This window comes from Pseudochaenichthys georgianus, chromosome 10 (genome assembly GCF_902827115.2).
Source record: "Pseudochaenichthys georgianus chromosome 10, fPseGeo1.2, whole genome shotgun sequence".
Taxonomy (NCBI): Eukaryota; Metazoa; Chordata; class Actinopteri; order Perciformes; family Channichthyidae; genus Pseudochaenichthys; species Pseudochaenichthys georgianus.
Window position 1 is genome coordinate 33106972 of NC_047512.1, and position 27470 is coordinate 33134441.

At 44.6% G+C, this 27470-nt stretch overlaps 1 protein-coding gene across 2 annotated transcripts; it reads right to left on the reverse strand.

Annotated features, from left to right (window-relative positions):
* Positions 1-27407, reverse strand: gabra4 (gamma-aminobutyric acid type A receptor subunit alpha4). 2 transcript variants are annotated; one of them, XM_034093110.1, is made up of 9 exons: positions 27045-27407; positions 26818-26936; positions 25716-25783; positions 24255-24475; positions 23528-23610; positions 20114-20257; positions 19467-19619; positions 4363-4619; positions 1-1734 (listed from the first exon to the last, which is right to left on the reverse strand). In XM_034093110.1, exons 1-9 carry the CDS (start codon positions 27131-27133, stop codon positions 1201-1203), a joined length of 1668 nt encoding a protein of 555 aa, XP_033949001.1. In that variant the 5' UTR covers positions 27134-27407; the 3' UTR covers positions 1-1200. The 2 variants fall into 2 exon arrangements, with proteins under 2 accessions (XP_033949001.1, XP_033949002.1); XM_034093111.1 differs by lacking the exons at positions 25716-25783; positions 27045-27407 and having other exon boundaries at positions 26818-26930.
* Between the last annotated feature and the right edge of the window lie 63 nt (positions 27408-27470).

Genomic DNA, 27470 nt, shown 5'->3' on the forward strand with positions numbered 1-27470 from the left:
ACATTAAAGAACGTTCCCAAGATTAACACCATGAAATGCAGTGAAATTGTGTATATATATATATATATGTGTTCAACTGAATCAACTTAAGTAGGTGTTAGACACAATTGAAGAAGGTGGTGGCAGAAGTCAGCTCCTGAGCAGTTGTTTAACAGTCACATTCCTTTATTGTACATGCCAAAATGTCCCTGAACAAACACCCAACTCTTTTATAGCAGCAGTGATCTGCAGACAAATAGCTTTGCTCTTCTCCCGGCTTGCTCATGCTAGGACTGTATTTGTAATCTTTGTCTACTATTTGGCAACCGATTGTGGCAGTAAAGAAGCTTAAATCCTACTGTTACATACAATAATAACTTGTCTTTACTACTTTCTACTCAGACTGATCCTCAAATTTTATCTTTTCGCTATTTCAATATTTCCAGATTAGTTCATCCATCTCGTATAAAATGCTTTGCGAGTAGGTCATGTACAAGAGAGGCGTTCAAAGCTCCCATCAGCCCAGTTTGATTCTGATCAAAACTATCTTTTGTTTTTCATCCAGACGGTTTTATGCCTGTATTCGCTCTTAATTAAAAATCCAAGAAAATCCACTGCCAGATTCCCCTTGCTCCGTCACATCATTTAACATTGCATCATCTAGCCTCCTGGCACCATTGCAAAAAGTCTTAATATTCAACTGGAAGTAGCCTACACTGTAATCATTCAATATAAATCTGTTTATCCAACTAAATTCATATATTCATATAGCGCCTACGCAGTTCATTTCAGTCAGCGTCACAGCGTCCTATCATCTGGCCAGGTGCACAGTACAAAACTAGGAAAATGAAAAAATCGGATTCTTTTTCCGGACTGCAGGCCAGAAAAGATCATGAGGCAGTCAGAGCCGACCCGGGCCTTTTCAGTCAGACGTAGCATGACATAAAGAAGAAGGTCGCATATTCCATTTAGCAGGTGTTCTTTCTTATTTTGACTCAAATATTTCTAATTTGGTTGATTGGTTCCCATGCTTGCTGTTTGAGGACCTTAGGAAGAAAAGAAAAAAGTGTTCTCCAGGAAATGGAAGTGCTCGACAAGCACAATTTGTTTATCTGTTTGGAAGGAACAATAGTTTCCTCGTATTGTTTGCAACTCCCATAATCCGTATTTGCTTCCCATCTGTTGAAAGAAAAGTATTCACTGTGGTTGCCAGAACAAAGTCTAGCCACCTTTCGCCACCGCTGTGTCCTTTGATAAGTAAACCACCCAGTAAACCATGTTAAAAGCCCCGAAGGACACTGGGAACAGGATCCGTGCATACTTGTCAATTTTGCTGGTTCCTCCCATACCAGCAGTGGTGGGCTGGGAGCACGGCGTCTGCTTTATCTCCGGTTTGTTCCCCATCATTTGGAAGTGCTCCAGCTTGGGCCCCAGCAGCTGCTGCAGAGACGATGAGTTGGCGTTCTGTTTGCACGGCGTTCCCGCCATCACGTCTGGTGTTGAGGCTGCAGCCTGTGGCGTGCCCTTTACCAGCTGGGCGGAGGAGGAGGCCACACTGAGCAGGCTCTCAGATTTGGGGCTGGTGCGAGAGAGCGCGGAGGAGCTGCCGTTAGCCCCGCTGGCTAAATGTCGTAGCGGCCTAGCTCTCCCCACTCCAGAAACGTTGATGGTGGACTGGGCTCTCTGGTGACTGCTGGCCTCTTGGTAGGACATATAGTTCATCCGCTTTCTTAGGTTACCGTTGCTATCAGGATTCTGATTTTTTTAAAAGAAAGAAAAAACAATAATTATATGAGCTGCAAATGTTAGCCTGTGCGGCTAACTAGCTTACTACATGCTTACCCAGCGTGCCTCCCAAAGCCAAGGGTAAGCATGTAAGCTGACTAAACCTTCTGGGTTTACAGTTTAAATATAAAGTTTAAGCTAATGTTCTGTTACAGCTGTCTTTTGCTGTTTGTTTGCCATCAAGTACCCATTGTTTCAAAGATTGTTATGAATTTGTAGTAGTAAACACGCCACCGTTACTGTTAACTATATGCTGTCCTGAAAAAAAAGGTAGACATAACAGTAGCCAAGGGTGTAGGCCTAGGAGGACAGTCAGTTGAATTACAGAAATGCTATGAGTGAGGTCATGTACTGTGTCCTTCATGGTATGTCCACCAAAAAGCGTTGGTATTTATACTTTTCAGCTGTCAATTGTCCCACTCAGTTTATATCTTGTTCAAAACTCTTTGAACTCTTTACATTTTTTCTTCAGAAATTGTGTCAATGAGGTTGTATTTCCTATTTCTGATTTGTTTGTTGGATTGTTTTTTGGTGAGCAGAATTAAAGAAGAACTACAGGCCTGATTTTTATTAAACTTAGTGGAAGGGTTTAGTATTGGCCAAGGAAGTGATCATTACATTTTGAAAAAGATCACAGGGAATATACACACATTATTTTTAACGTATAAAACGGATGGAAATATCAGCTCAATCAGATTTGGAAAATGTACGCTGTTGTTATCAGTCTCTAAAATCCAGTATTAGTCAGTCATTTTCTTGCTTTATAATCCATGTGTTTCATAATGAGCCCTAACCTGACTGCTTGTATATCTTCAAAGATATTTCGACGTGATCAAATTGAGTCATGAAATAAGAAGTTGTTCTTTTTAATCGTGGATGTACATTTGAGAGAAAAAACTGAGGATTTGAAGTGTGAATAATCACATTCCTGCCGTCTGCCCCGTTTGAAGGCGCTCTGTGGGCAAGGTAAAGCTCACTAGCTTTTTTTCCCCTCTCTGTAAAAGCGCGCAAACGCTAACTTTGTCATATTGATCTGATTTCAGTCCTCCTGAAACATATGGCCTTCATCTGGAAGCAGACGATAGAGTTTGTGCATTACAGATGTCACTTACCGAGGATTTCACTCATTTCACACAAGCTTAAGACAGAAAGTAGGCACTTCATCGGGACGGTAATGCAGTGTAGCGTCAAAGGAGCTTATCCTTTGAGAGTTGATGTGTTCTAGCAGGGAGAGTGTGATGCTGATTCTAAGGCATTTGGAGGAGTAATCCACCCCCCTGAAACTGCAAGCATCCAGTGTAATTGTGCTCCGTGTATGTGTGTGAATATCCGGGTTTGATTTCTATCACTGTACGTCAAAGAACTGGAACCATGGACACACTCTGCCCCTAACGTCAAGCCCTTTAGTGAGCGCTGACAGGACCTGCTCTTGAGGAAAAAGAGTATTAATTCTTCCCCCCAGTGCCAGAGCCTTTCTGAAACCTATACAGATGTACCCGGGCTGTGTTGCCTTGGCAACCTACTAATCCACTGAAGTGCCGTTGTCACTGTACTGCATTCAGGCATGATTACGCCACACTGGGATTTGGACTGGAGGGGGCAACTTAAAGTAGTTAATGTAAAACTGACATGTGCATTGATGCGTTGTGTCAGCTTCGATGATCAGTTAACAGTTTATATTGAATTTTAGTTTTTTAAAAGTCTAATAAATGTGCACTTCATCCTCCTTTTTACCTACCATCTGTAAATGGTGTTTGTACAGCACCAACAATACATTGCTGCATTTACATGAACACTGATTTATAACACATTCATCGTATCCAACTAGGGGCTCTAAAATAGCTTCATGGCATATTCATGAATTCTGTTTCCATCCATATGTCAGCTGCCATGGTGTCAATGTAATTTGTGTCAACTGGTGTTACAGAAATATGTCAATGGATTCATGTCGATTTCTTTTTTTAAATAAAGGCCCCACACAAACACTATCTTTGAGAAAACGTCGACCAGGGAAGCTGTTTGGTTTTTTTTGCACAAAATGTTACCCTGGATAAAATCTAAATTAGTCCACACTGATATTTGAGGTGACGGGGTGATATGAGATACAATAATCTTTAAGTGTTTCATTTAATCTCCACCTACTTGACCACATTTAAAAATAAATGTCAAAGCTGTGGTTGAGAGAGCCATTATCTGTGTCATCAGGTGAGAGGAATTCATGTTTTTCCCAGGAACAGTGAGTCCCAGAGAAAGTGTTATCATTTAACACATCAAAAAAGTGTGGGTAAAAAAAGTTGAAATGTCTGTAACAGTAATAGTAACAGTAATAGTAAATGTGTTGGATTTGAGTATCTTTTGTAAGAACTCAATTCAACTCAACAAACAATCCGATTCTAATAATATATGGAAGTAACTATTTTTCTTCCTGAGCAGGAGCACAACTGATCCTCAGGCAGGCCCACTCCTTGCCGTTCAAAAGTCTAGGCTAAAGGCCAGATACAGTAAGCACATAATAAGGGACATGCTGTGTAAGTGATCCTTGAAGTTAAGTGCTTTCAGACCATTCGCCACGGCTACTTTGAGGGAAACAAAAATCACCTGCAGCACTTCCTCTGTGTCCTTGACCTTCACAGGCGTGGTTTGGGGGCCTGGAGGACATTTGGCCGGCTTCTTTTTGGCCCGCTCGAGCTGGGCGTTGGTGAAGTAGTTGACGGCGGCAAACTCAATTAGGGCGGAGAAGACAAAGGCGAAGCAGACTGCGATAAACCAGTCCATGGCGGTGGCGTATGAGACCTTGGGAAGGGAGTGGCGAGCGCTGATGCTGAGTGTTGTCATGGTCAGGACAGTGGTGATGCCTTTAATGGTAGGAAAAACAGAACAGTATCAAACATGCATATAAGCTGACACAAGATGTTAAGTGATTTTAAATGATTTACAATGAGGACGAAATATCTGCCCTATGAAACTGCTGTATGCACCTTAGATATGTATGCACCACACACAGCCCACCATTAGATGAGTTAATGTCAATGCTAAAGAAATGGTGATAAAAAACATTTGCCCGGTGTTCCATAACCCATGTACATGATGTTGCTCTTCATCAGCATATTTCATTAACTGAATGTGGGGGATAATGAACCAAATATTTTCGGCTCTGGAGATGGAAGACAGAAGACATGAACAAAACAAAAATGTGTATACCTTTATATAAAACCTGGGTCAATGTTTTTGTTTTGTTTACTACAGAGCAGAGCAACAAGCTGTAAACACAACATTTACATAGTTTAACCTTATGAAGTTGATATGGCTTCATGACATTCTTGTTTCTACCTTCTCTCTTTTTTCTCCACCTCTAAATAAGCTTTGTAAAACGACAGGTCTAAGATACGGAAGCCTTGAAGAACAAAATGTTTTGGGCAAGTACTTTTGTTGTGAAACTCATTTTGGCAACAAGAGTCTCAAGTCTCTTAACACATGTTACTGTCATGTCTTTCTTTTGGCTAGAAATAAAGTACTATTATTGCGTATTTTAAATCTGACCACAAAAATGGAGCACCAGATTTGTTTTTACTTGCCTCTCAGGGCTTCTGTGCAAAGTATTATAATCTCAGTCCTCTGTTGTTTAACTCAGCCAACAGGATTATTTCTGCCTGTAGACAAGCTGTACCTCCACATAATGTTTGGGCAACTTCAGGTCTGATGTATGTCTAAAGATAGGACAGTAGCAAGAGCTTACAGCTGCATAAAGTATATCTGCTACTCAACAGAAGCAACCTCGGACTCTGAAAATAAAAGGAGACACTGATCTGGCCAGCACGCACAGTCCCATGCGGCCCCTACAATAACAGAAGGTTACAGTATGCGCCTGTAGCTCGCCACTTGTCCTTGGTGTTATTAACCAATAGCAATAATGCGATTTGGAGAAAATCCCCTTAATGTCTTGGACCTAGAACAATCTGTGCTGCAGAGTCCTTGCCCAACATAAATTCATCCCCTGCGCCCGGACATGACCGCCATATAATTACCTGTCAATCAAATGCAGCTGTATGACATTGATAGGTGAACTGCGGCTTGAGGCCACAGACTGAGGATATTAACCATCTAATATGAAGCTGTCAACATAAGCAAAAACTATAGGTTACTTACGTAACCCCAGGCCTAAGAGTAACATGTAGTGAGATGTCTCACTATGGGATGCGCCTCATCACGGAGCAAACAGAAGCATCAATCTCATTACGCCAATCCTGATTGGCTGGTGATCTTGACGTCAGCGTCAGGGAATCCACCCCCTATAAGTAGCTTGCGCTACGTCGCATGCGTCATTAAAAAATAAGCACCTCTTCTCGCTTCACCATAGCAAGGAGGGCCGTCTGATGAGACATCTCACTTCATGTTACTCTGAGGACTGGGGTTACGTAAGTAACCTATAGTTCTCATTCATAACACTCCGTTCAATGTCTCACTATGGGATATTGTAGCTCCCGTATTGCCAGACGAGCTTATCTCGAAAATCACCAAACCAACCAGAACTTAACAGGTAGAGCTCTGACTCAACAAGGTGCCCAGCACTGCTCGGGCCACACTCGGAGCAGAGACGTCTAGCCTGTAAAAGCGGACAAAAGTGAGCGGCGAGAACTAGCTCGCCACTGCACAGATGTCTTGGATAGAAACACCCTTGAACAAAGCCCAGGATGTAGCCAGGCCACGAGTCGAATGAGCCCGCAGACCCGAAGGTGCCTGCAACCCCTGACTCGTATAGGCCAAAGCAATTGCCTCCACAATCCATTGGGAGAGCCGTTGCTTAGTAACAGGCTTGCCCTTGTGAGGGTTAGCCCAGGACACAAAGAGTTGGTCATTATGACGAAACTCCTTTGATCTGTCCATATAGGTGCGTAAAGCACGGACTTTACACAGCAAATCCGGCTGCTGTTCCCCGGAGGGACACAGCGGCGGAGGAAATGCCTCAATGTCAATTGGGGTACACGAACCAACCACCTTTGGTGTAAAGGCAGGGTTGGGCTTCAACAACACTCTCGTTTGCCCTGGGGCGAACTGAGTGCATGAGGGATGTACAGACAGTGCATGAATGTCACTGACGTGCTTGGCGGATGCCAGGGCCAGTAACAGCACTGTCTTGAGTGACAGATGCTTCATGTCAGCTTCTTCCAGGGGATCAAATGGGGTCAGGTTGAGCCCATCTAAAACCACTGCCAAGTCCCATAAGGGCACCAGCGACCTGGAGACAGGGAGGAGCCTGCGAGCCCCTTTCATAAAACGGCAAACCAAAGGATGTTGGATAGCCGTCTTTCCCTCAAAGCCCACATGGCATGCAGCAATAGCAGCCAGGTACACTTTGATCGTAGAGAAAGCTCTGTGTTTATCAATCAAGTCCTGTAGAGATGATAAAATCACCCCGACAGGACATTGAAAAGAGATGTGTCCTTCTTGAAGGCACCACTCCTCAAACACCCTCCACTTACAGTCATAGAGAGACCTGGTGGAGGAAGCTCTCGCACTCTGAATAGTGTTTATCACCTTCTGAGGGAGTCCCACTGTATTCAGATTGTACCACTCACGGGCCAGGCCCATAGTGCCCCGCGCTCTGGGCGTGGGTGAAGGATCGCCCCCCCCCGCCTGAGACAGTATGTCCCTGCGTAGTGAGGGCTGCCATGGCTGCCCGCACAACAGCTGATATATCTCCGCCAGCCAGTACATTGCGGGCCAGTGCGGAGCTATCAGGATAAGTGTGTAGCGTTGTACCTTCACTCTGGCCAGAGTTGGGGGTATCAGAGCCAGGGGTGGGAACGCGTACAGAAGGCCCGGAGGCCAAACGTGCACGAGCACGTCCACGCCTAACGGTGCGTTTAAATCGCGCATTGAAAAGAACAGCTGACATTGAGCATTTTCTTTTGATGCGAACAGATCCACCGCGGCTCTGCCGTAACGCACCCACAGCTGACTCACAATCCTTGAATGTAGAGTCCAGTCTGTATATAGTGGTGCACCTCTGGACAGCAGATCTGCCCCGAGGTTCATCACTCCTGGTACGTGTGTCGCTCTCAGAGAGAGGAGACGTCTGCCGCTCCATAAGATCAGTTTGCGTGCCAGCATGTGTAACTGGAGAGAACGCAAACCCCCATGGCGGTTTATACACGATATTGTGCTCGTGTTGTCTGTCCTCACGAGGACATGGTGTCCTCTGAGAAAAGGCAGAAAGCGTTTTAGAGTGAGGAACACCGCTAAAAGCTCCAGGTAATTTATGTGCGCCCGCTGTAGGTCTTTGTTCCAGAGACCCCTCACCGGACGACCTCCGTAAATACCTCCCTAGCCTGTCAGACATGCGTCCGTGGTGACCACCTTCCGTGAAAGGACAGCACCCATAGGCACGCCCCGTACTAGAAAAGTCGGGTGCGGCCAGTGACGTAGTGCCATTACGCTTTTCACAGTAACCATTACTCTCCGCGCTCCATGGCGCGCGGGGTTTAGTTTTAGAACGGCTACTCGGCGCTGAAACTCCCCCATGTGTAAGCGTCCCAGTCGTACGACCAGGATGGCTGACGTCATGAGCCCCAGTAACCGCAGGCATGATCTGAGGAGAACATGTTTGCGCAGCTGGAAATGAGCGAGACAAGCTCTGAAAGCTTTCACTCTTTCCGCTGACAGGCGGGCTGTAAAGGGCACCGAGTTCAGGTGTAAACCCAGGAAGAGTACAGTCTGTGCTGGGCACAACATGCTCTTCTCTGTGTTTATTATGAAACCCAGGTTGAGCAGGTGCTTTACGAGAACATTTGTCTGCGTAATCTGACTCTGCTCGGCGGGTACTATAGAAATAGCCCTCTTTTCTAGAAGTGAGAGAATATCTCTCTCTAGAATATGGGCTGACTCTCCCCGGGCTTGTGAATACAGAATGCCCGAGAAGCCAGGGGGGGTGACAGCGAATTGGAGTCTGTTGCTCCGTGTTACTGTCTTGAGAAACCCAAGCAGATGTTCTGAGCATCTTCCTCTGTATGCTCCTTAGAGCCAGCGGAGATGTCACGTCTCTTACCCTGAGTCCCTATTTGTTGTGTTATGGGGCCCTCTAGTGTCTGAACACGGTGGTGCCCCATTTTGACAATCCCCACCGATACTGCGCATGCGCGTGACGGTGGTGCCTTCACAACCCCAGCCGGCACTGCGCATGCGCGTGACGGTGGTGCCTTCACAGACCCGTCTATAATCTGCCTTTTGAGAGAAGCCGTAGCTGCTCTCAGAAGGGGAACAGTTGACGGACTGTTTATTGTTTTTATTGTTTTTCTTTTCATTTTTTTGAGCTGAGCCCTTGGCCTGAAGCCTGGATGCGTCAGCGGAAAATGGTTTATTTTTGAAACAACAACAAACTTGTGACATGTGTTTTTGTGGACTTGAGGATGGTGTTGAGGCATCTCTCGAGGCGGCGGGAACACATCTAGAGGAGAGAAGGAGGGGCTGTGCGCCTGGGCTGCAGCCGGGACCGGAGATTTTCTAGGCCAACTCGCCCTCGTCTCCTGCCTGGGCTGGGGACTCGGGGCGGGCTGCGACCTCTGCTGTTTGGGTATTTTGAACCGAGCAGGGTTCGAGGCAGCTTGGACGAAGGACTGCCGCTGTGAAGGCAGCGGCTGGACCCTTCGAGGGAGGCAGAGGGCCTCGTCCTCCTTCTTTTTCGACTCGCATCTCCTCTGCATGGAGGCGAGAGCGGAGCCGAAAATCCCCTCGGGAACGATGGGCATGTCAGGCACATCCTCCTTTTCCCGGTCTGGGAGGTTGGTGAGGTTGAGCCATCTAGCTCTTTCCTGCACCACCATGATCCCCATTGCCTTGCCCGTGGCCTGGACGGCGCAGCGTTGGACACGGAGACAAATGTCTGTGACCGCGGCCATTTCATCCAGAACGGCCGGTCCAGGATTGCTCGACAGATCCTTGCAGAGCTCCGCTTGGTATGCGGTTAGCAGCGAGGAAACGTTCAGAGCCCTGGCGGACAACGCTGCGGCTCTGTAGGACCCTTCAGTCATGGTCGACTGGAATCGGTCCGCCTTCGCTGGCAGCGTGGGGTTCCTGCTTGGTGACGGGCCCATCCTCGGTAGGAGGTGGGCTGCCACCAGCGGTTCCATAGGCGGTATGCGGAGCAGGCCGAGCCTCTCCATACCGTCACAGTCTAGGGAGGAGGCACCCTGGATTGGGGCCTTGTTGCTAAAGGGCCGGTCTCTCCACGAGACCGACACCTCATCCAACATCTCCGGGAAGACTGGAAGGAGTTGCCTCTTTGTCCTCGTTGCTTGGGGAAAATGTTTCCCCTCGTGTACGGGACCTGAAGGTCTCCTTGGCCATTTCGGGCCACGGGATGTCTAGCCTGGACGCGGCACGCTGACACACGGCCTGCAGGTCCATGCTCAGACAGGGCGAAGCTGGTGTGCTATCGCCCGGGAGACCAGCCATCGCTCCCGGCTTTGCAGCTTGAGCCGATGACATGAAGATATCGTCTTCTTGCTCATCCGAATCAGACAGGAGGAACTCAGAGGCATCCTCTTCGTCCTCCATGTAATCAAATTCCAGGACATCCTCCGTGGGCGAAACCATGGTGAGGTCTAGCCAGTAGCCCCAGCTTGGTAAAGCGTGGGGCTCCGTTCCCGCGTCTCTTGCCGCCACCGGGTCCCAGCCTGACACGGCGCGGGACTCCGGTTATGCAGCTGCCGCTGTTGATGAGCCCCAGACCGACACAGTGCGGGGCTCAATCTCTGCGGCGGACGCCCCCGCGTCTTGATTGCCAGCCGGCAAATCAACGGACATGAGGGGGTCCTGTCCCGACAAGCTAGCTTGGCGTGCTAACCGTAGGCGGAGGCTCTTTATGGTGAAACGGGCACAATGCCCGCACGAGCCGGGGTTGTCAATAGCCTCCTGGGTGTGTTCCAGCCCGAGGCAGGACGAGCAGACCTGGTGTGAGTCTGTGCCGGATATTTTCAACCCGCAGCCGCAGAGTCGAGCCTCCGAGTCCCTGACTCCTCTGGTGTGAGGGAGAGAGGCGTCCATCTTGTTCGCCGCGTGGCGTGGAGAGGACCCGCTCGTAACAGGTACGTCGTCGAGAAAAAAAGTGTTACCAACCTGTCTTTAATCCGGAGAAAAAAGGACGGTGTAGGTCTTTTTTCTCAAAGAATATTAACTGGTGTGTTAATATTCTTTTAATCCTTTCCTCCTCCGTGAGAAAGAGAAAAGAGAAAACGTCCTTGCTACCGTGGTGTCGGTAGTGAGGGAAAGCAAGCTAGCGACAGGTGTGTTGCTAGCTGTGAAAAAAATCAAAACCTTACCTTAATTCCCGAGGAAGAAACGGCGAGGTCGATTATAATACTAACTGGTGTGTTAGTATTAGCAGTCTTCTTGCGAAGCAGGAAGGGTAGCCGGCGAGCGCCCGTCGACCGAAATTTAGATTTGGTTCAGTCTGTGGACTGTTAAGCTAGCCCGGCTACCATAGAGATGTGCTCTGAAGCGAGAAGAGGTGTTTGAATGACGCATGCGACGTAGCGCAAGCTACTTACAGTATAGGGGGTGGTTTCCCTGACGCTGATGTCAAGATCACAAGCCAATCAGGATTGGCGTAATGAGGCGCATCCCATAGTGAGACATCGAACGGAGTGTTATGAATGAGAACTGAAATGGTTGATAAATATACTGGAACTCTGCATCTGTAGCAGCTTGCATTTCATTTCCCCAACAACCAGACTAAATACAGTCATCTCTCGTCATAAAAAAACAATGCCTTACGTTGAATAAGCTCTTTAAAAATGTGCTTTTCACTCTGACCCCTCTAGCTCTAATCCTCCATCCACTCCCTGACAAAGTGCTTCCTCAGGCTCATAGCAGGACACTGTGGTTGGGTCAATGAGGTGGGACATCAAAACACCAACCAACCACCCTCCTCTTCCCTCCCAGGTCCTAACTTCACCCAAACACGCACATTTAAACTCAGGGGATAACAGCAGAAACCCGCTACCTCAGAGAATCTAAAGATACAACAATAGTCGTGCTGCCGTGAAGCCTCTGTGTGTCGCGCAGGGCAGTTTGGGGCGGGGGGCCAGGGGTCGTGCAGCTGGACTGTCAGATACATTGGTCACTGCAGGAGAGCAGGATTTATCCCACAGTGCTTTAATACACAACACGACACTGAGATACACTTTTACTGAGGGTCACAGTCATTGAGAGCACATACTGCACAATCAACAGAAACACATGGCGTGTCAAATGCACGCTGAGTGGATACAGGTGTGTGTGTGTGTGTGTGTGTGTGTGTGTGTGTGTGTGTGTGTGTGTGTGTGTGTGTGTGTGTGTGTGTGTGTGTGTGTGTGTGTGTGTGTGTGTGTGTGTGTCACCAGCAGCAGAACCATTAGAGACTGTGGTTTTTTTCGTCACCATTAGTGAGTCAGTTTGCTGTCACAGACTAAATGCCACTGCCAGCAGACAACAGGCCTGGTATTATGATTCTGATACATTGCCTCAAGTGATGTCATTTGAGTCAGCATTAGTTGATGAGCTTATCAGACGTCTGTGGCTCGTACCGCAGCTATATTAACGGCTCGAGGCTAATGTTAATCTGTTTTATTTATTCCGGACTACTCATGTGTCAAATGTCCTTTTTTAGTTTTTAGCAAATTTTGTACTAACATTGGGAAGGTTAAAGTTACGCTAAATAGTTTCGGCTGTTGTTGATACAAAATATTTAGTCACAGTTTCTGTTAAAGAAATAAACACTGCTACTAGCATATTGCACCCAAATTTCCAACTGAACTGGCGACAGTTGAGTTGCATTGCGGGTAACTAGGCATGGAACAAGAAACTATTATTTAGCTATTTGTTATATTGTGAAATATCCCATTAGCTTTTTGTTATCCTTTATATAATGAATGCTTGATAAATGAATGCTTTATTTATTCTAAGTTAATAATCAGGGTTAATTGAGTTGCTATGGGTTATCCCAACCCAGTCTCACAAAAAAACGTGTAATAACTACGTTGGTCCACAACTTGGGACGTAGTATTTCTATGTTTTTTTTTTCTGCAGGGAGAAATTTGAAGATCACGTGACAGACGCCAGCCATTGGAAATGAATGGTGGAAAAAAACGTAGGGATCTTACAATTTCAGAGGCGTTTTTGTAGTCAGGTATGTAATTCCAAGTCTAGTAAGGTTTCTATGTAGAATCACGTTTTCTTGTTACTTCATGTCTTGTCTGTCTATTTCATGTCATGTCTCGTTTTCCCATTTCCTGTTTTATTTTGTACTTACCTCTTGTCTTTCCTTTCAGGTCCTTTTAATTCCTCACTTTGGGTGATTTTCCGTCCTCGTCAGTGTCTGCCCCGCCCCTGATTGTTCCCACCTGGTCCCTATTCCCTCATGTATAAATAGTCCTTGTCTCCCTTTGTCTTGTGCCAGTTCGTCTTGTTTCAGTGTGCTTCCATGTCCAGAGACCCAGCGTTAAAACCAGAGAGAAGAGTTTTGTTTGTTTGAAATCGAGAAGTTTTGTTTTGTCCTCGCTTGAGTGATTTTTTTTGTTAAAACTTTGTTTTATTTTTTCATTAAAATCTGAGCCGTCGCATTTGAGTCCAGTATTTTTGTACCCTGTTCTAACAGAACGAACTGGCCAACATGGACTCAGCCGACTCAGAAAAAATTAAAGTGGATGTCGAAGAACAGAGAGCAGAGCTTGCTCACCATGCTGCACAGCTGGTCTCCATTAACAGAGGAGTTGGTAACCTCACTGATCGCCAAGCAGAATTCCAGGAGGCTGTAACGAATCAAGTTAATCACCTGGCGGTTCAAGTGCACAGAGCTCTTGCCCAGCTCGAGGCTGGATCATCTACACGGTCTCCTACTATGCCAAGCCCATCCGTTGCATCCGCTGGTGCTGCTGCAGACCACATTCCCTCTTCTGGAACGTCGCTTCGCCTTGCATCTCCAGAAAAGTTTTCCGGGGACTCTGGGGACTGTCGCCCCTTTCTGGTACAGTGTGAACTGCATTTCACCCATAACCCCTCAGCCTTTATCTCAGACCAAGCTAGAGTAGCCTTTATGCTGTCCCATTTAACCGGGCGAGCTGCTGCCTGGGCTACGGCCGAATGGTCCTCTAATTCTCCAGTGAGCCAGTCAGTGAACATGTTCTCAGAGACTCTAAGGCATGTTTTTGATCACTCTTCACCAGCCAGAGAGGCCAGCCGAGTGTTAATGCAGATTAAACAGGGACCCAGAAGAGTGGCAGATTATGCGATACAATTTCGCACTTTAGCAGCAGATAGCAGGTGGAACACCCCAGCCCTTATTGATGCCTTTATGAATGGATTAAAGGATTCTATTAAGGATCAATTGGCACCCCTGGAGCTACCAACAGATCTTAACTCTATCATTGCAATGTCTACCCGCATTGATATTAGACTTAATGAAAGGAACAGTGAAAGGTTAAGGGCCAGCGTGCGCCCATCTGCCCCACAACGCCCATGGATAAACAATACACCTCTGACAACATCATCCGAGGAACCAATGCAGCTGGGCGGAGCCAGGATCACGGCAGAGGAGCGACAGCGCCGTTTCCGTGAAGGATGCTGCTTCTACTGTGGACAACATGGCCATGCTGCATCTTCCTGCCCGTTAAAAGGACAGGCTCATCGGCGCGACGGAGGGCGCTGGTGAGCCGATTTTCTGCAGCTGACTTTCCTCCACGTTCATTGACCAAGGTAAAATTACAGTTACGTGACCACACCATGACTCAGGGGGTACTAGTGGATTCAGGGGCAGACGAAAGTCTGATGGACTGGGGTCTTGTTAAAAGACTGGGTATTACTACTGTTCCTTTGACTTCTCCTGTAGATGCCAGTGCCTTAGATGGCAAGCTGTTATTCAGAGTAACCCATATAACTGAACCCGTTCAAGTAACCATAGATGACATTCACACAGAAACATTAAGATTCCACTTATTTGACTCTGCACTTCACCCTATAGTTTTGGGACTTCCATGGCTCCTCAGGCACAATCCGAATATTGACTGGCGGTCGGGAAACATTATGAACTGGGGCTCTGATTGTAAAGTAACCTGCTTAGCCTCCCCTGGGAACTCCAGACAGTCTGTTAATCAGACAGACATCCCCAATAGAGTTACCACTGACATCAAGTCAGAGTATACTGACCTGTCCAGAGTGCCTGCATGTTATCTGGACTTAAAAGAGGTTTTTGACAAGACTAAGGCTACTTCGCTACCACCTCATCGACCTTATGACTGCCCTATTGACCTTTTGCCTGGAGCTCCGATCCCTAGAGGTCGGCTTTACTCCATCTCTGCACCAGAAAGAGGGGCCATGAAGACGTATATTGACTCTTCCCTTAAGTCTGGACTCATTAGACCATCGTCATCACCTGCGGCTGCAGGCTTTTTCTTTGTGGGCAAGAAAGATGGTTCCCTCCGTCCATGCATAGACTGTAGTCCACTCAATGGAATAACTGTCAAGAATAAATACCCCCTTCCACTAATGTCTACAGCGTTTGAACTGTTGCAGGATGCCCAAGTATTCACCAAACTGGACCTCAGAAACGCCTATCATCTCGTCAGAATTCGGGAGGGGGATGAGTGGAAAACAGGGTTCAACACTCCGAGTGGCCACTACGAATATCTTGTTATGCCTTTTGGTTTATGCAATGCTCCAGGTGTTTTTCAGGGTATGATCAATGATGTGTTGAGGAACTTTCTCAACAAGTTTGTCTTCGTCTACCTTGACGACATCTTAATTTTCTCACCGGATGAGGAAACTCACATTCAACATGTCCGCCAAGTACTCCAGAAACTGTTGGAGAATCAACTGTACTGCAAAGCTGAGAAATGTGAGTTTCATGTCAAGACGGTCTCCTTCCTGGGTTATATCGTCACCGCTAACCATGTTCAGATGGATCCAGTAAAGGTTAGTGCTGTGGAAGATTGGCCAACTCCCACAAACAGGAAACAGATCCAACAATTCTTAGGCTTTGCCAATTTCTACAGAAGGTTCATAAGAAACTTTAGCACCATTGCGGCGCCATTACATGCACTAACCTCTTCTCATGTTGTTTTTAAGTGGAACACTGAGGCGGAGAAAGCCTTTCAAAGACTTAAGACGTTGTTCACAACCGCTCCAATCCTCACAGTGCCTGACCCGCAGAGACAATTCATTGTGGAGGTGGATGCCTCGAACGAAGGCGTCGGAGCGGTGCTCTCCCAAAGGTCTGCTCAGGACAACAAGCTCCATCCTTGTGTTTCTTGTCACGGAAGTTGACAGACGCAGAGAGGAATTACGATGTGGGGAACAAGGAACTTTTGGCAGTAAAGATAGCCTTAGAAGACTGGCGTCATTGGTTAGAGGGGGCGGAACAACCATTTATAGTATGGACTGATCACAAGAACCTGGAATTCATTAGAAAATCCAAAAGACTAAACCCACGCCAGGCTAGATGGTCATTGTTTTTTAGTCGCTTTAACTTCACCTTGTCATACAGACCAGGCTCTCAAAATGTGAAACCAGATGCTTTGTCACGCATGTACGAGCCTGAACCTGCTGCCAAAAAACCTGAAAGCATCCTTCCACTTCATTGTGTGGTTGGGGCAGTTTCATGGCAAATAGAATCTGTGGTGAAGCAAGCACATGGTGAGAGCCCGGCTCCTAGTGGTTGCCCGCAAAATAGGTTGTTTGTACCTGTTTCTGTTCGCTCACAGGTAATTCACTGGGCTCACACGTCTTTGCTCACCTGTCATCCGGGGGTTAAACGCACAATCTTTATGATAAAACAACGTTTCTGGTGGCCGGCTATGGAGAAACAGGTGGCAGAGTATGTGGCAGCCTGCACCGTTTGTGCCAGAAACAAGACCTCCAAACAAGCTCAGATGGGTCTGCTGCAGCCTCTTCCTGTTCCACATCGTCCATGGTCACACCTCTCCATGGACTTCGTCACTGGATTACCCGTTTCCGAGGGAAACACCACCGTCCTGACGGTGGTGGACAGATTCAGTAAGATGGCACATTTCATTGCATTACCCAAGCTCCCCTCTGCCAAAGAAATGGCAGAGGTCATGTTACGTGAAGTTTTCCGCATTCATGGTTTTCCCAGGGATATCGTATCGGACCGAGGCCCCCAGTTCATCTCAGGTTTTTGGAAGGAGTTCTGCCTGCCATCTCCTGGGTGCCACCGTCAGCTTGTCTTCGGGTTACCACCCGCAGTCCAATGGCCAATCAGAGCGGATCAACCAGGAGCTGGAGACCTGTTTGCGGTGTCTCGTTTCCCAGAACCAGGCATCGTGGAGCAAGCACCTGGTGTGGGTCGAGTATGCTCACAACACACTGCCCACCGCAGCTACTAGACTTACTCCTTTCCAGTGTGTTTATGGTTATCAGTCACCCTTGTTCCCTGCCAATGAAGGTGAGGTCACGGTCCCGTCGGCACACGCCATGGTCCGTCGGTGCCGCCGGATCTGGGCAGGTGCTCGTCGTGCTCTCCTGCGCAGTGCCAGCCAGATGAAGAAGGTGGTGGATCGGCATCGCAGACCTGCTCCATCCTATAGGCCTGGACAAAGCGTTTGGCTGGCTACCAAAGACTTACCCCTTCATGTCATGTCCAGAAAGCTAGCCCCAAGGTTCGTGGGTCCTTTCCAGGTGTCTAAGGTGATTAACCCAGTGTCTGTGCGCTTACGTCTACCCAGGTCGCTCAAAGTCCATCCTACGTTTCATGTGGGGAAGGTCAAGCCTGTAAGAGAGAGTCCTCTGGTGCCCGCCTCTAAGCCCCCACCGCCTCCCCGGATGGTTGATGGTGGTCCTGTCTACACTGTTAAGAAACTGCTTGGAGTCCGTAACCGTGGTCGAGGGAAACAATTCCTCGTGGACTGGGTTGGTTACGGTCCCGAAGAAAGACAATGGGTCCCTGCAAGCTTCATTGTAGATCGGAGTTTGATCACTGACTTTTATCAGGATCATCCAGGAGGGTCTGGGACTTCCGGAGCAGTCCCTAGAGGGGGGGGTACTGTGGTGTCTCGTCAATTGTGTTAGTCGTGTTTGTTTTATGTCTGTCACTTCATGTTTAGTCAGGTATGTAATTCCAAGTCTAGTAAGGTTTCTATGTAGAGTCACGTTTTCTTGTTACTTCATGTCTTGTCTGTCTATTTCATGTCATGTCTCGTTTTCCCATTTCCTGTTTTATTTTGTACTTACCTCTTGTCTTTCCTTTCAGGTCCTTTTAATTCCTCACTTTGGGTGATTTTCCGTCCTCGTCAGTGTCTGCCCCGCCCCTGATTGTTCCCACCTGGTCCCTATTCCCTCATGTATAAATAGTCCTTGTCTCCCTTTGTCTTGTGCCAGTTCGTCTTGTTTCAGTGTGCTTCCATGTCCAGAGACCCAGCGTTAAAACCAGAGAGAAGAGTTTTGTTTGTTTGAAATCGAGAAGTTTTGTTTTGTCCTCGCTTGAGTGATTTTTTTTGTTAAAACTTTGTTTTATTTTTTCATTAAAATCTGAGCCGTCGCATTTGAGTCCAGTATTTTTGTACCCTGTTCTAACACCAACGTAGTTATTACACGTTTTTTTGTGAGACTGGGTTGGTTATCCCTTTTAATGTTTTCCCTGAACCATAATTCCATTAATTAATTAAAGTTTCACAGTAATAAATATAATTGTAATCATTAAATCCCTTTAAAAGGCGGGCCTTATTTTTAAAGTGTTGCATTTTCACTTAAAATGACTTTCTTTACCACGATAAATTAATAATAATAGATTGTATTTTCACTAACAGACCACTTGCATTTCTTAACATGTCAAAAGGTCGAATCATTCATTCCCTCATGTTCATGTTTTCCTTCTCTTTCAATACTCAAGTGAAAATGACCTCTTGAAATTGATGCTCCCCAACATAATCCATCAGTACTGTTTTGGAAACAGAGGACGAGTGTCAGTGCCATTATCATTGAATGACTTTCCATCAACATAAGTGGAGGAACGTGGTCGACAAACGACCAGACAGAGACGCCCCTTAATAATAAAACAACAAGTTATAGCAGCTCTATCTGTCGTCCTGTGTCTCTATCGACACACACTCATCAGTCTGTTCTGACAGTCAGAGACCCTAATGTTGCACCAGGGGAGCCATTACACACAAACTGGGTCACAGGCCATAAACTGAGAGTAACTGATGATGTAGAAATGGCGGATTATGCAACAAGCTCTGGTAAAATGATAAAATGCCAGATATTGTAATAATATCACACTATATTTGTAGAAACCTTGAATCAAAATCACCAATGACTATTTGTAATACTCTCTCAGGGTAACTTTCCCATTTCAACCTATTTAGAGGGGTATTCAAATGACACCTTGAGTAGTTTGTGCGCCATCCACAATGAGCCAAAACCATTGCAGACCCAAATCCCTCGTCTTTGCTCGAGGCTTCTTTGCTTAGAAGATGGCCACAAAATGATTTTTCCTATTGCTGTCAGCTGTTTATTCTAGCTCCAAACCGGGCTTAAAACTATTAGCAGTGAATTTGCAATGAAGATGAATAAAAAACAGCAGCTCTCTACTGTATACATTCCACATAATCACCTCACACTGGAACATCACCTTGTTGTGCAGAGTGGGTACACACAAATGCAGACACAAAGTAAATAAACCGAGAGGATGTGAGGGATGTGTGAGGTTTACATACCGAAGACTGTGCGTGCCGGGACCGATTCTTTATTTATCCAGAAGGACACTTGGGAGAGGATTACTGTCATTATGCAGGGGATATACGTCTGAATCATGAAGTAGCCCATTTTACGTTTCAAGTGGAAGTAGACCGTCATCACCACATATTCACCTGGAGGACGAACAGAAAGGAATTTGTTTTATTCACAATGAATTTTAAGTCGCAGGCCGACAGATTTCATTAACGCAGCTTTAGACAGATGCCGCATTTGATTTTAAATCATTTTTGTGTGCTCCTCTACATATTAATAACATGCCACCTAACATGGTCAAATCTTTTTGTTGGATACTTAGAATTTATGTGAACCGAAAGGCACTCTGCAGTGCCTCAACTAAGATGTTGTCGGGTTTGATTTAAAGAGGCTGCTGTCTGCTCATCACGGTCCAATGGAGGGACAGAGCCGCAAACATCCTTCCACTATCCACCCTCTGTGCTACATTTGTACAGTATTTGTCCCATCACTCATGCGGAAAATACAGTGTATATCTGGAAAATCTGCCAGGTTTGACAATACACACTGACAGCCGAATATCTTCTCTTACAGTTTCTTTCTCGCTACACTTCAGTTGACCAGTCAAAATGGTTAGGGCATGAGGAAATCTCACCTGTAATGGATTTAATGGTTTCACTGGAGACCGTCTGGCCGGTGAGATCATACTGGACGAGGCTGGAGGACTCAGGAGGGACCTCCACTGAATGCTCGGGCCCCTTGGTCCATCTATAGACCATCTCTGTTTTAGGATAGGCATCTGTGGACAGAAGACCCCAAGGTGTGAGTCACTTACTGTATATTGTGAACAGTGGAGTATAGGGTGAAAGCATGTGTGTATGTAGCGGGCTTTTATGGTGTAAACTGTCTTTGTCAACAAGACTATGATATGATTTTAAATTAGCTGTGTGTATACATTCTCGATATACATGTTTGTTTGCCTTCTTGAAACCAACCGACCAACATGGATAAAATCTTCTGTGAACCTTTTTTGTGATCAAGGTTGTAATAGTTTGGAACTTTTATTTAGATGGTTTGTTAGTCATTGGTTTAACCTGGTCCCATGTGAAAAACATTAGTGATTCATTGTGAAGCAATTGTGGCATCTCCTGGAATTTTAGGTCTGTGGATGTTGTCCATTTCTGTGGTTCAATGTCACAAGAGTTAAGAGAAACTCATGCGATACAGCTGACTTTTATATGAACGGTGATAGCAAACAGAAAAACATTAGCGTTCATTTGGCATTGGTTTTCAACATAGACTGAACAATAAAAAAGGACGTAAACGCAGGGTCTGAAAAGTAAAGCCAATGCCGAAGTACCTTAAGATCACATTCTTTCATCCATTTTGTTATAGTTAATATATATGGCGTTTTAGTTGAAACATGCTAGATTATTCTCATAAACTAGTAAACTATAACTTTTTTGAGTTTATCAGACCTTTTTACTGAAAACTGCTACTGTACTGCTGGAATAGAGTAGGATGAGAACCGTGAGAGTGAATCAAACATCGTTGTTGGCCAAAACAAGTAGCTCTAAAAGACACTAAAGCACTCTGTAAAGCTCAGAACAACTGCAGAATCTGGTGATATTGTTAAATAATACATCAAATTGACTATTCTTAAATGTGAAAGTTTTATAATCAAAAGGATTACAATGCTTTATTTTACTTATAATTGTAATCATGGCAAAAGGAAGCGTCTCACGGGCACTTTTGAGCACTTTGAGGCCGATTGACCCTTTCCTTCGGTTCAAACACAGCAAAACTAAATACATTTATTTAATATAGTGTAACAAAAATAAAGATTGCATTGCAGTTTTTTTCCAGTTGATATGATATTTACTATATGATTTTTTCTGTTATTTACGTAACATCCAATTAACTCTTTCAGCTCCAATGAAACCAATGCAATGTGGTCGCAGTCAAAGTTCATGGAAATCTCATCTGTCATATTGACTTACTAATCCATCCTCCTGAAATCTCTTTCCCATCAAAAGTTGCAACGCTCAGATAAATCCCCATGTGTCTTAGGGATAGTCAAATTCATAACAAGTCTTTTTACTTTGCAGTGTTTTGATGTATCCTGGCAAGGTTGGCAAGCCTGTGGATGCAGAACAAAAATGCCAGTTTCCTTCGCCTGCCACTCCCTATGGGACTCCACATCGGCAGGATACCAACTGTGCTGCCAAAATGAAATGACTCTGTTGTGTCATGGAGTGGAACGCAATGCCTGCACACAAGTCCAGATGGAGTTACAGAAAATGAGACGGAAAGAGAAAGAGTGATGGAGGAAAAAGGAAGGCATGGCAGACGGAAAGAAAATTAGCAGGCGCACGCACACACCAGCTATGGAAAATAGCTGCATAGGTCTGTGCTATCCTGAGGCAGAGGAAGGGATTCTGACCTTTCCTTCGCTTCAGGCCGCCATGGTCGCTTCCTTCTGACTGGAGGCTAACAGCAGCAGTGCATGATGGTGAAAGAAGGAGGACGGAGAGGGGGAGACGGATGAGAATACCCGAGAAATGGGAATTTGTCCTCTCCAATGTCACCACATTTGGTAATTGACGGGCGGAATGGGAGAATGCAAAGACAAACTCGTTGTCTTTTCCTCTCCTTTCTCCTGCAGATGTAATCTTCAAATTGCCGGTTTTCTCTGATAAGATAGAGCTGAGAAACTCCTTGATTTGAGATAACTCATTTCTGCTGACCAGTAGGCCTATAACACTGGTGCTGAGCGAGAGCTTCATTGTTCACGATGAAGAATTAAATGCTTTTTTATTTAGTACTACTATTCAGTTGCTTTGTGTCTCACAAAGTGCTCAGCTCCTCTGCACCTTTTTCAGAAAATAATATATTTCAGTGCCAAGCAGAGAACAGTCATGTGGTCAGGTTTTTTTTCAAACTTTGGAGAAGTGACAAATTTCCATACCAACATAAACGTTAACATTTTACTCAAGAAGGCAATACATGTAGCATTTGCAAATAAAAACATATCTACTAAAAACCTTTATAAAACATTGGCTTAAAAAAAACTGTTAAAATAAGATGTGACTATAAAGAGGTGATAGCTTTCTTTGGTTTAAAAGGAAAAGTTTGACATTTGCTTCCTTGAAGATCGATAACACTCATGAAACTGTTTTAAAGCCGCCGCAAGCAGCCAGTTAGCTTAGTCAAGCACAAAGACTGGACACAGGTGAAAACAGCTACACTCTTTTACACTTTACACAAATAAAACAAGATGTTCATCAACATGTTAATAAGCTGCACTGGTTGGTGTATTATGTTACCTTTTGACAGTGCTAGGATAGGCGTGTATCCCATTATTTATGCTATGCTAAGCTAGGCTAAAGGGCTGCTGGCTGTAGCTTCACATTTGCCTTGTGTGGTATCATTCTTTTTGTATTACTGTCAGCAAGATTGTTTAAAAATCTAACTATTACTTTGAGAAGCATGGTTGTCTTTGTTATCGTTGCTCACTATCACCTAAGTCCCTCCATTTTTAATGAGATGAATTAAAAAGCTTTTAAATAGTAAAAATCTTAAATTGAAATAGTCAAAACTCTGCTGGGACAACCTGCTGTTTATTATTTGCAAATTGCAGCCTGTTTAGGGATGACAAGTAATCCAGTGGGTTATCTGTGAAACAACACTGGGGGGCACAAAATGCAAAATGTTGTGGTTATGCTGGTGGAAGCTTCTAAGCAATGAGTTTATTGTTTACAGCCACTATAATGATGACACAAAAGGGGTAAATGGTGGCAATGGTTAATAATACATGGGGTGCATTTACTGTATTGCTGACCTATATTTGATGAATGCAAATACATTTACTGTTTTTTAATTAATTAGCGTCTTTCCAACGATTAGCAGAATTTGTTAAATGTTAAACCTCAATGATACTTCTTTGCAGAATTTCTTCTAAAAAAGGTTCAAATTTGAATAGTTGGGGAGTAAAGGCACTGTTCTCTCTATCTATATTCGTTTTTTCGTATCCATCACACACACAACCCCATATTTATGCAAGACTTACAACTTCCAAATTTGAGGGGGCACGCATGTCCATCCATTGGGAAATTCACAAGCTTCATGGGACACTCGGCAATAATGGTTAACCTGTTGTAGTACAGAGAAAGAAAATCTCCATAAGTGTCCAAATAGACACACAAATGCTTTAAGAAAGTGTGTAATATTCAGGGATAGCAACACTAGAGTTTTTACATTATGTAAATTACCATAGATTTAGCTCATCAGCATATAAAGGTGAGTTTAACATGTGTGCTAAATGTTAGCATGTACTGTTTTTAATATGTTAAATAGAATAATACTAAATCACATAAGGTAGAGCTTATGGTTGATTCTTCTGATATAAATATGTATCAGTAATATGCTAGAGGGTCAACAAAAGGTCTATACTTAAACTCAGCCATCTCCAGTAAAAACGTAAATGAGACTTTATGAGATTGTTATATTGAATTTAAAAGTTTGGTTCCATCCGCTCTGCCTCCAAACAGCTCTGCTCTGTTTGCACATCATGAGCCACTGGCTTTGATTTCACAGCAAATCTGCTCAAAAGCTTAAGATCAGCACAAAAAACGAAATATATAAAAAGAAAGTGAAGAGCTGATACCCCCTCAAAAATCATTGTGATACAATGGAGAATAGCTGTCGTGTTCAGGCTAAACATTTGACTTTGAATATTATTAATTAATTGTTTAGCATCAATAGATTGTACATGGATGTGGAGTATACTGCAGTACCTCATGGTGTATAGGATGGTGCCATTTTTCATGATGCGGAAAAGTTTGTTGGGGGCCGTCATGTTGTGAGCGACAGACCTCTTCCCATTCCTAAAGAAAGTGTCCGGTGTCCACACTTTAGTCACCATAAGGTTATTCAGCCTCAATATCTCTATTGGGCCCTCGTACTTCAACCTCCGGTCCACCCACGTCTGCCGAAAGAAAACGTCCATGGTGTATTCCTGAGGCGGGAAAAGTTGCAAATGTCAAAGACAAACATGTGAGGTCAGGTAGGTTTGCAGGTGGGATGATATGAGTTCATGATTATCCGCATCGATCTGGAACAAAGTCTGGTAAGTAAAATATCATGTTTGCCTCCCACATATTATAGACTCTAGAGCATGGGCGGATTATGAGACAATGGGCCCCTGGGCATAGACATGCAAAAGGCCCCACCACCTCTACACATAGCAAGACATACATACTGTAGTTTAGTTTCTTCTTTTATTTGATTTGTGTCTCATTGTTGTAATTCGGTTTCTCCAAGTAGTTCTATTGTGTCCATTTGCATTTTGCCTCTATGGTGGTTTCCTATAATTGTTGTCTCCGTTTGTAGTCATATTGTGTCTCTTTGTAGTCATTGTGTGTCTTTTGTTAGTCGTTTTGTGTTTCTTTGTACTAATTGTATGTCTATTTTTACACATATTGTGTCTCTTTGTATTTGTTTTTTTGTCTCTTTGATGTTGTATTGTATTTCTTTGTAGACCCGTTGTGTCTCTATGTAGTCATTGTGTGTCCCTTTGATGTTGTTTTTTATTTATTTGTCGTCATCTTGAGTATCTTTGTTGGTGCTCTGTCCCTTTGTAGTATTGTTTCATCTCTTTGCAGTTGTTTTTGTTTAATCTGATTGAAGTTTTGATTGTTGTCTATTGGGTTTCTTTGTTTATCTTTTGAGCTGTTTAGTATCTCCTGTCGTTATTTTTGGTTTACTTTAAGTATTTTGTGTTTCCTTGAAGATGTTTTTTGTGATGATTTTGAGTCCCTTTCTAGTTGGTGACTCCTTAGTGACATTTTGTATAGTGAAGACGAGGGGGACCCCATAAACTTAAGGCCCCTGGGCTTATACACCGAAGCCTTTAGTGATCCATTCATGAAAGTAGTAATAGTTGCCTGTGCTTTTCTGTTTTAACTGGATTCAGAAAACCAGTTTTGTGGAATTAGTATTATCATTATATTAATTGGTTTTCAGTTAGCAAGTGGCATCAAATTAAACAGTAAATACCAGTAACATCAAAGACAGCAAACACTTTTAACCCTGTTTCCCCTCCCTTTACAATATTCCTATCAACAGATTACAGACATATCAGGTAGTACTTTGTTGAGTAATTTAAATAAAAAAGTGAACTGTGTTTTCCATACTATATTGCAAGATCACATCATTAACAAAGCAAACACTTGTAAACTTAAAGTTGGGGTGCATACCATTTCAACATCCGAGACAGGCCCAAAACTTGTCACATAAATGTCAGTCTTGACTTCAGTCACAGGACCTATTGAGCCAATGAAACAGACCAATGTAACATTTAATGCTCAAATCCTTTACATGTCACAGTCCAGCCTCAGTCTTAATCACACTTTAAAGACCTAAAGCCCATAACACCCAAAAGACGTGCAATAGCTCACCCAGAGCTGTAGTAGGCCTTTGCATAATGGGAATGAAAAAAAATAGCTTTAACGATGTTAAACATAATCCTGTTTGATTTTTCCCCCCCAGTGAATGGATGTAGAGGCACACTATAGCGTTGTTTATAAATGCAAGGATAAGCTGGTGTCTCTGCATGCATGTGTGTTGACAGGCTGTTTGCACTGTGAACCAAACGAGGCTGCTTCTTACCATGCAACGATGTGCAGAACAACCAAATCCGTAGTTTGAGCACTTGAACTTTCATGCATTAAGCGTTTGTCCAGCAACATACACAAGGTTATGTAACTGCAGTGGCTAAGTCTAAAGCGTTGCGTGTGCAGTGACACACATGCCCGTGAAACAACATGTTCTACATCTCCCACACAGAGGAGGTTAACAAAAACATGACATTGTTGCCATTATTTTTCTCTGAACAAGACATAGCCTCATCTGATGGTTATGTGGAAGTGTCTTCATCTTTAATGTTCTTTAAGGGGCCTTGCTAATCCATTAAATACGGATTAGCAATTAAGGGCTGTGCAAATACACTGACACATTGGGTAAATTCAGTGCTCAATAATGAGTTGCAGTTATCTTATCCCAATGGATGGTGTGTTTTAAGCTTGTAAGGCATACAAAGTGAAATCCAAATAATAAATAAAAAACATTAAAACAATTAAAGGGAATTTTCGAGTGTTACAGGGGTGAAATGAAATCACATGTATGGGGCTTAAAGTAAGTTTACACCTAGCTACATGTATAGGTGTATTTTAACATATCACCCACAAAAAAGTCAAATAAAATATACATTTTAAAGCAATCGCGTGATCATTGGCACACGAATATTCTAAAAATGCATTTAAAATGTTTTTTTTATTGTTTTATTTTACATAAGCCTACCTCCGAATCCAGGTCGCAGCCTGTTGTCATAACCGTCCAGAAGTCGGTCTAAAATGCGCGTAAAATTCTCCGGGTAGATCCTTTCATCCTTCTTTGTCTGTCCAGAGATTTTCCTTACACTAGAAAGGGAAAATAAATATTATGGTACCATAACTTCATTGTTTGAAGAAAAAAACTCTGTGTCGTCGCGGTGCCAGCTTCTTGGACAACGTCACTGGGCCACTCACCAAGTCGCCAAACACAAAAAGTAGAAGAGGGTCCGAACAAAAGCCGGGCGCATCGCTGCCACCGTCTCCTTCTTCTTGGCAGAAAGCATCTTTGCATGCCATATTTCAAGCCTCTTCACATCTCACCACTGCCAGATGCCTGCCTGTGTCCCGGGGAACAGGAGGAGGGGTCCGCGGCGGCACATAGGGGGCACACAGGGAGCAAGTTCTCCCGCTCCTGAAGTCTCACACACATACACGCACACACACTTTCACCCCCAGCCCCGGTCACCTCTCATCCGGATCCGAGCTGCTGCTGCTGCTGCTGCTGCTGCTGCTTCTGCTTGCATCCACAGAAAGAAACTATCTCCTTCTCTCCCTCTCTATTTGCTTCCCTGTTACTCCCTCCCGCCCTTCCTTTCTCTCCCCCTCTCTCCTCTCCGTCTG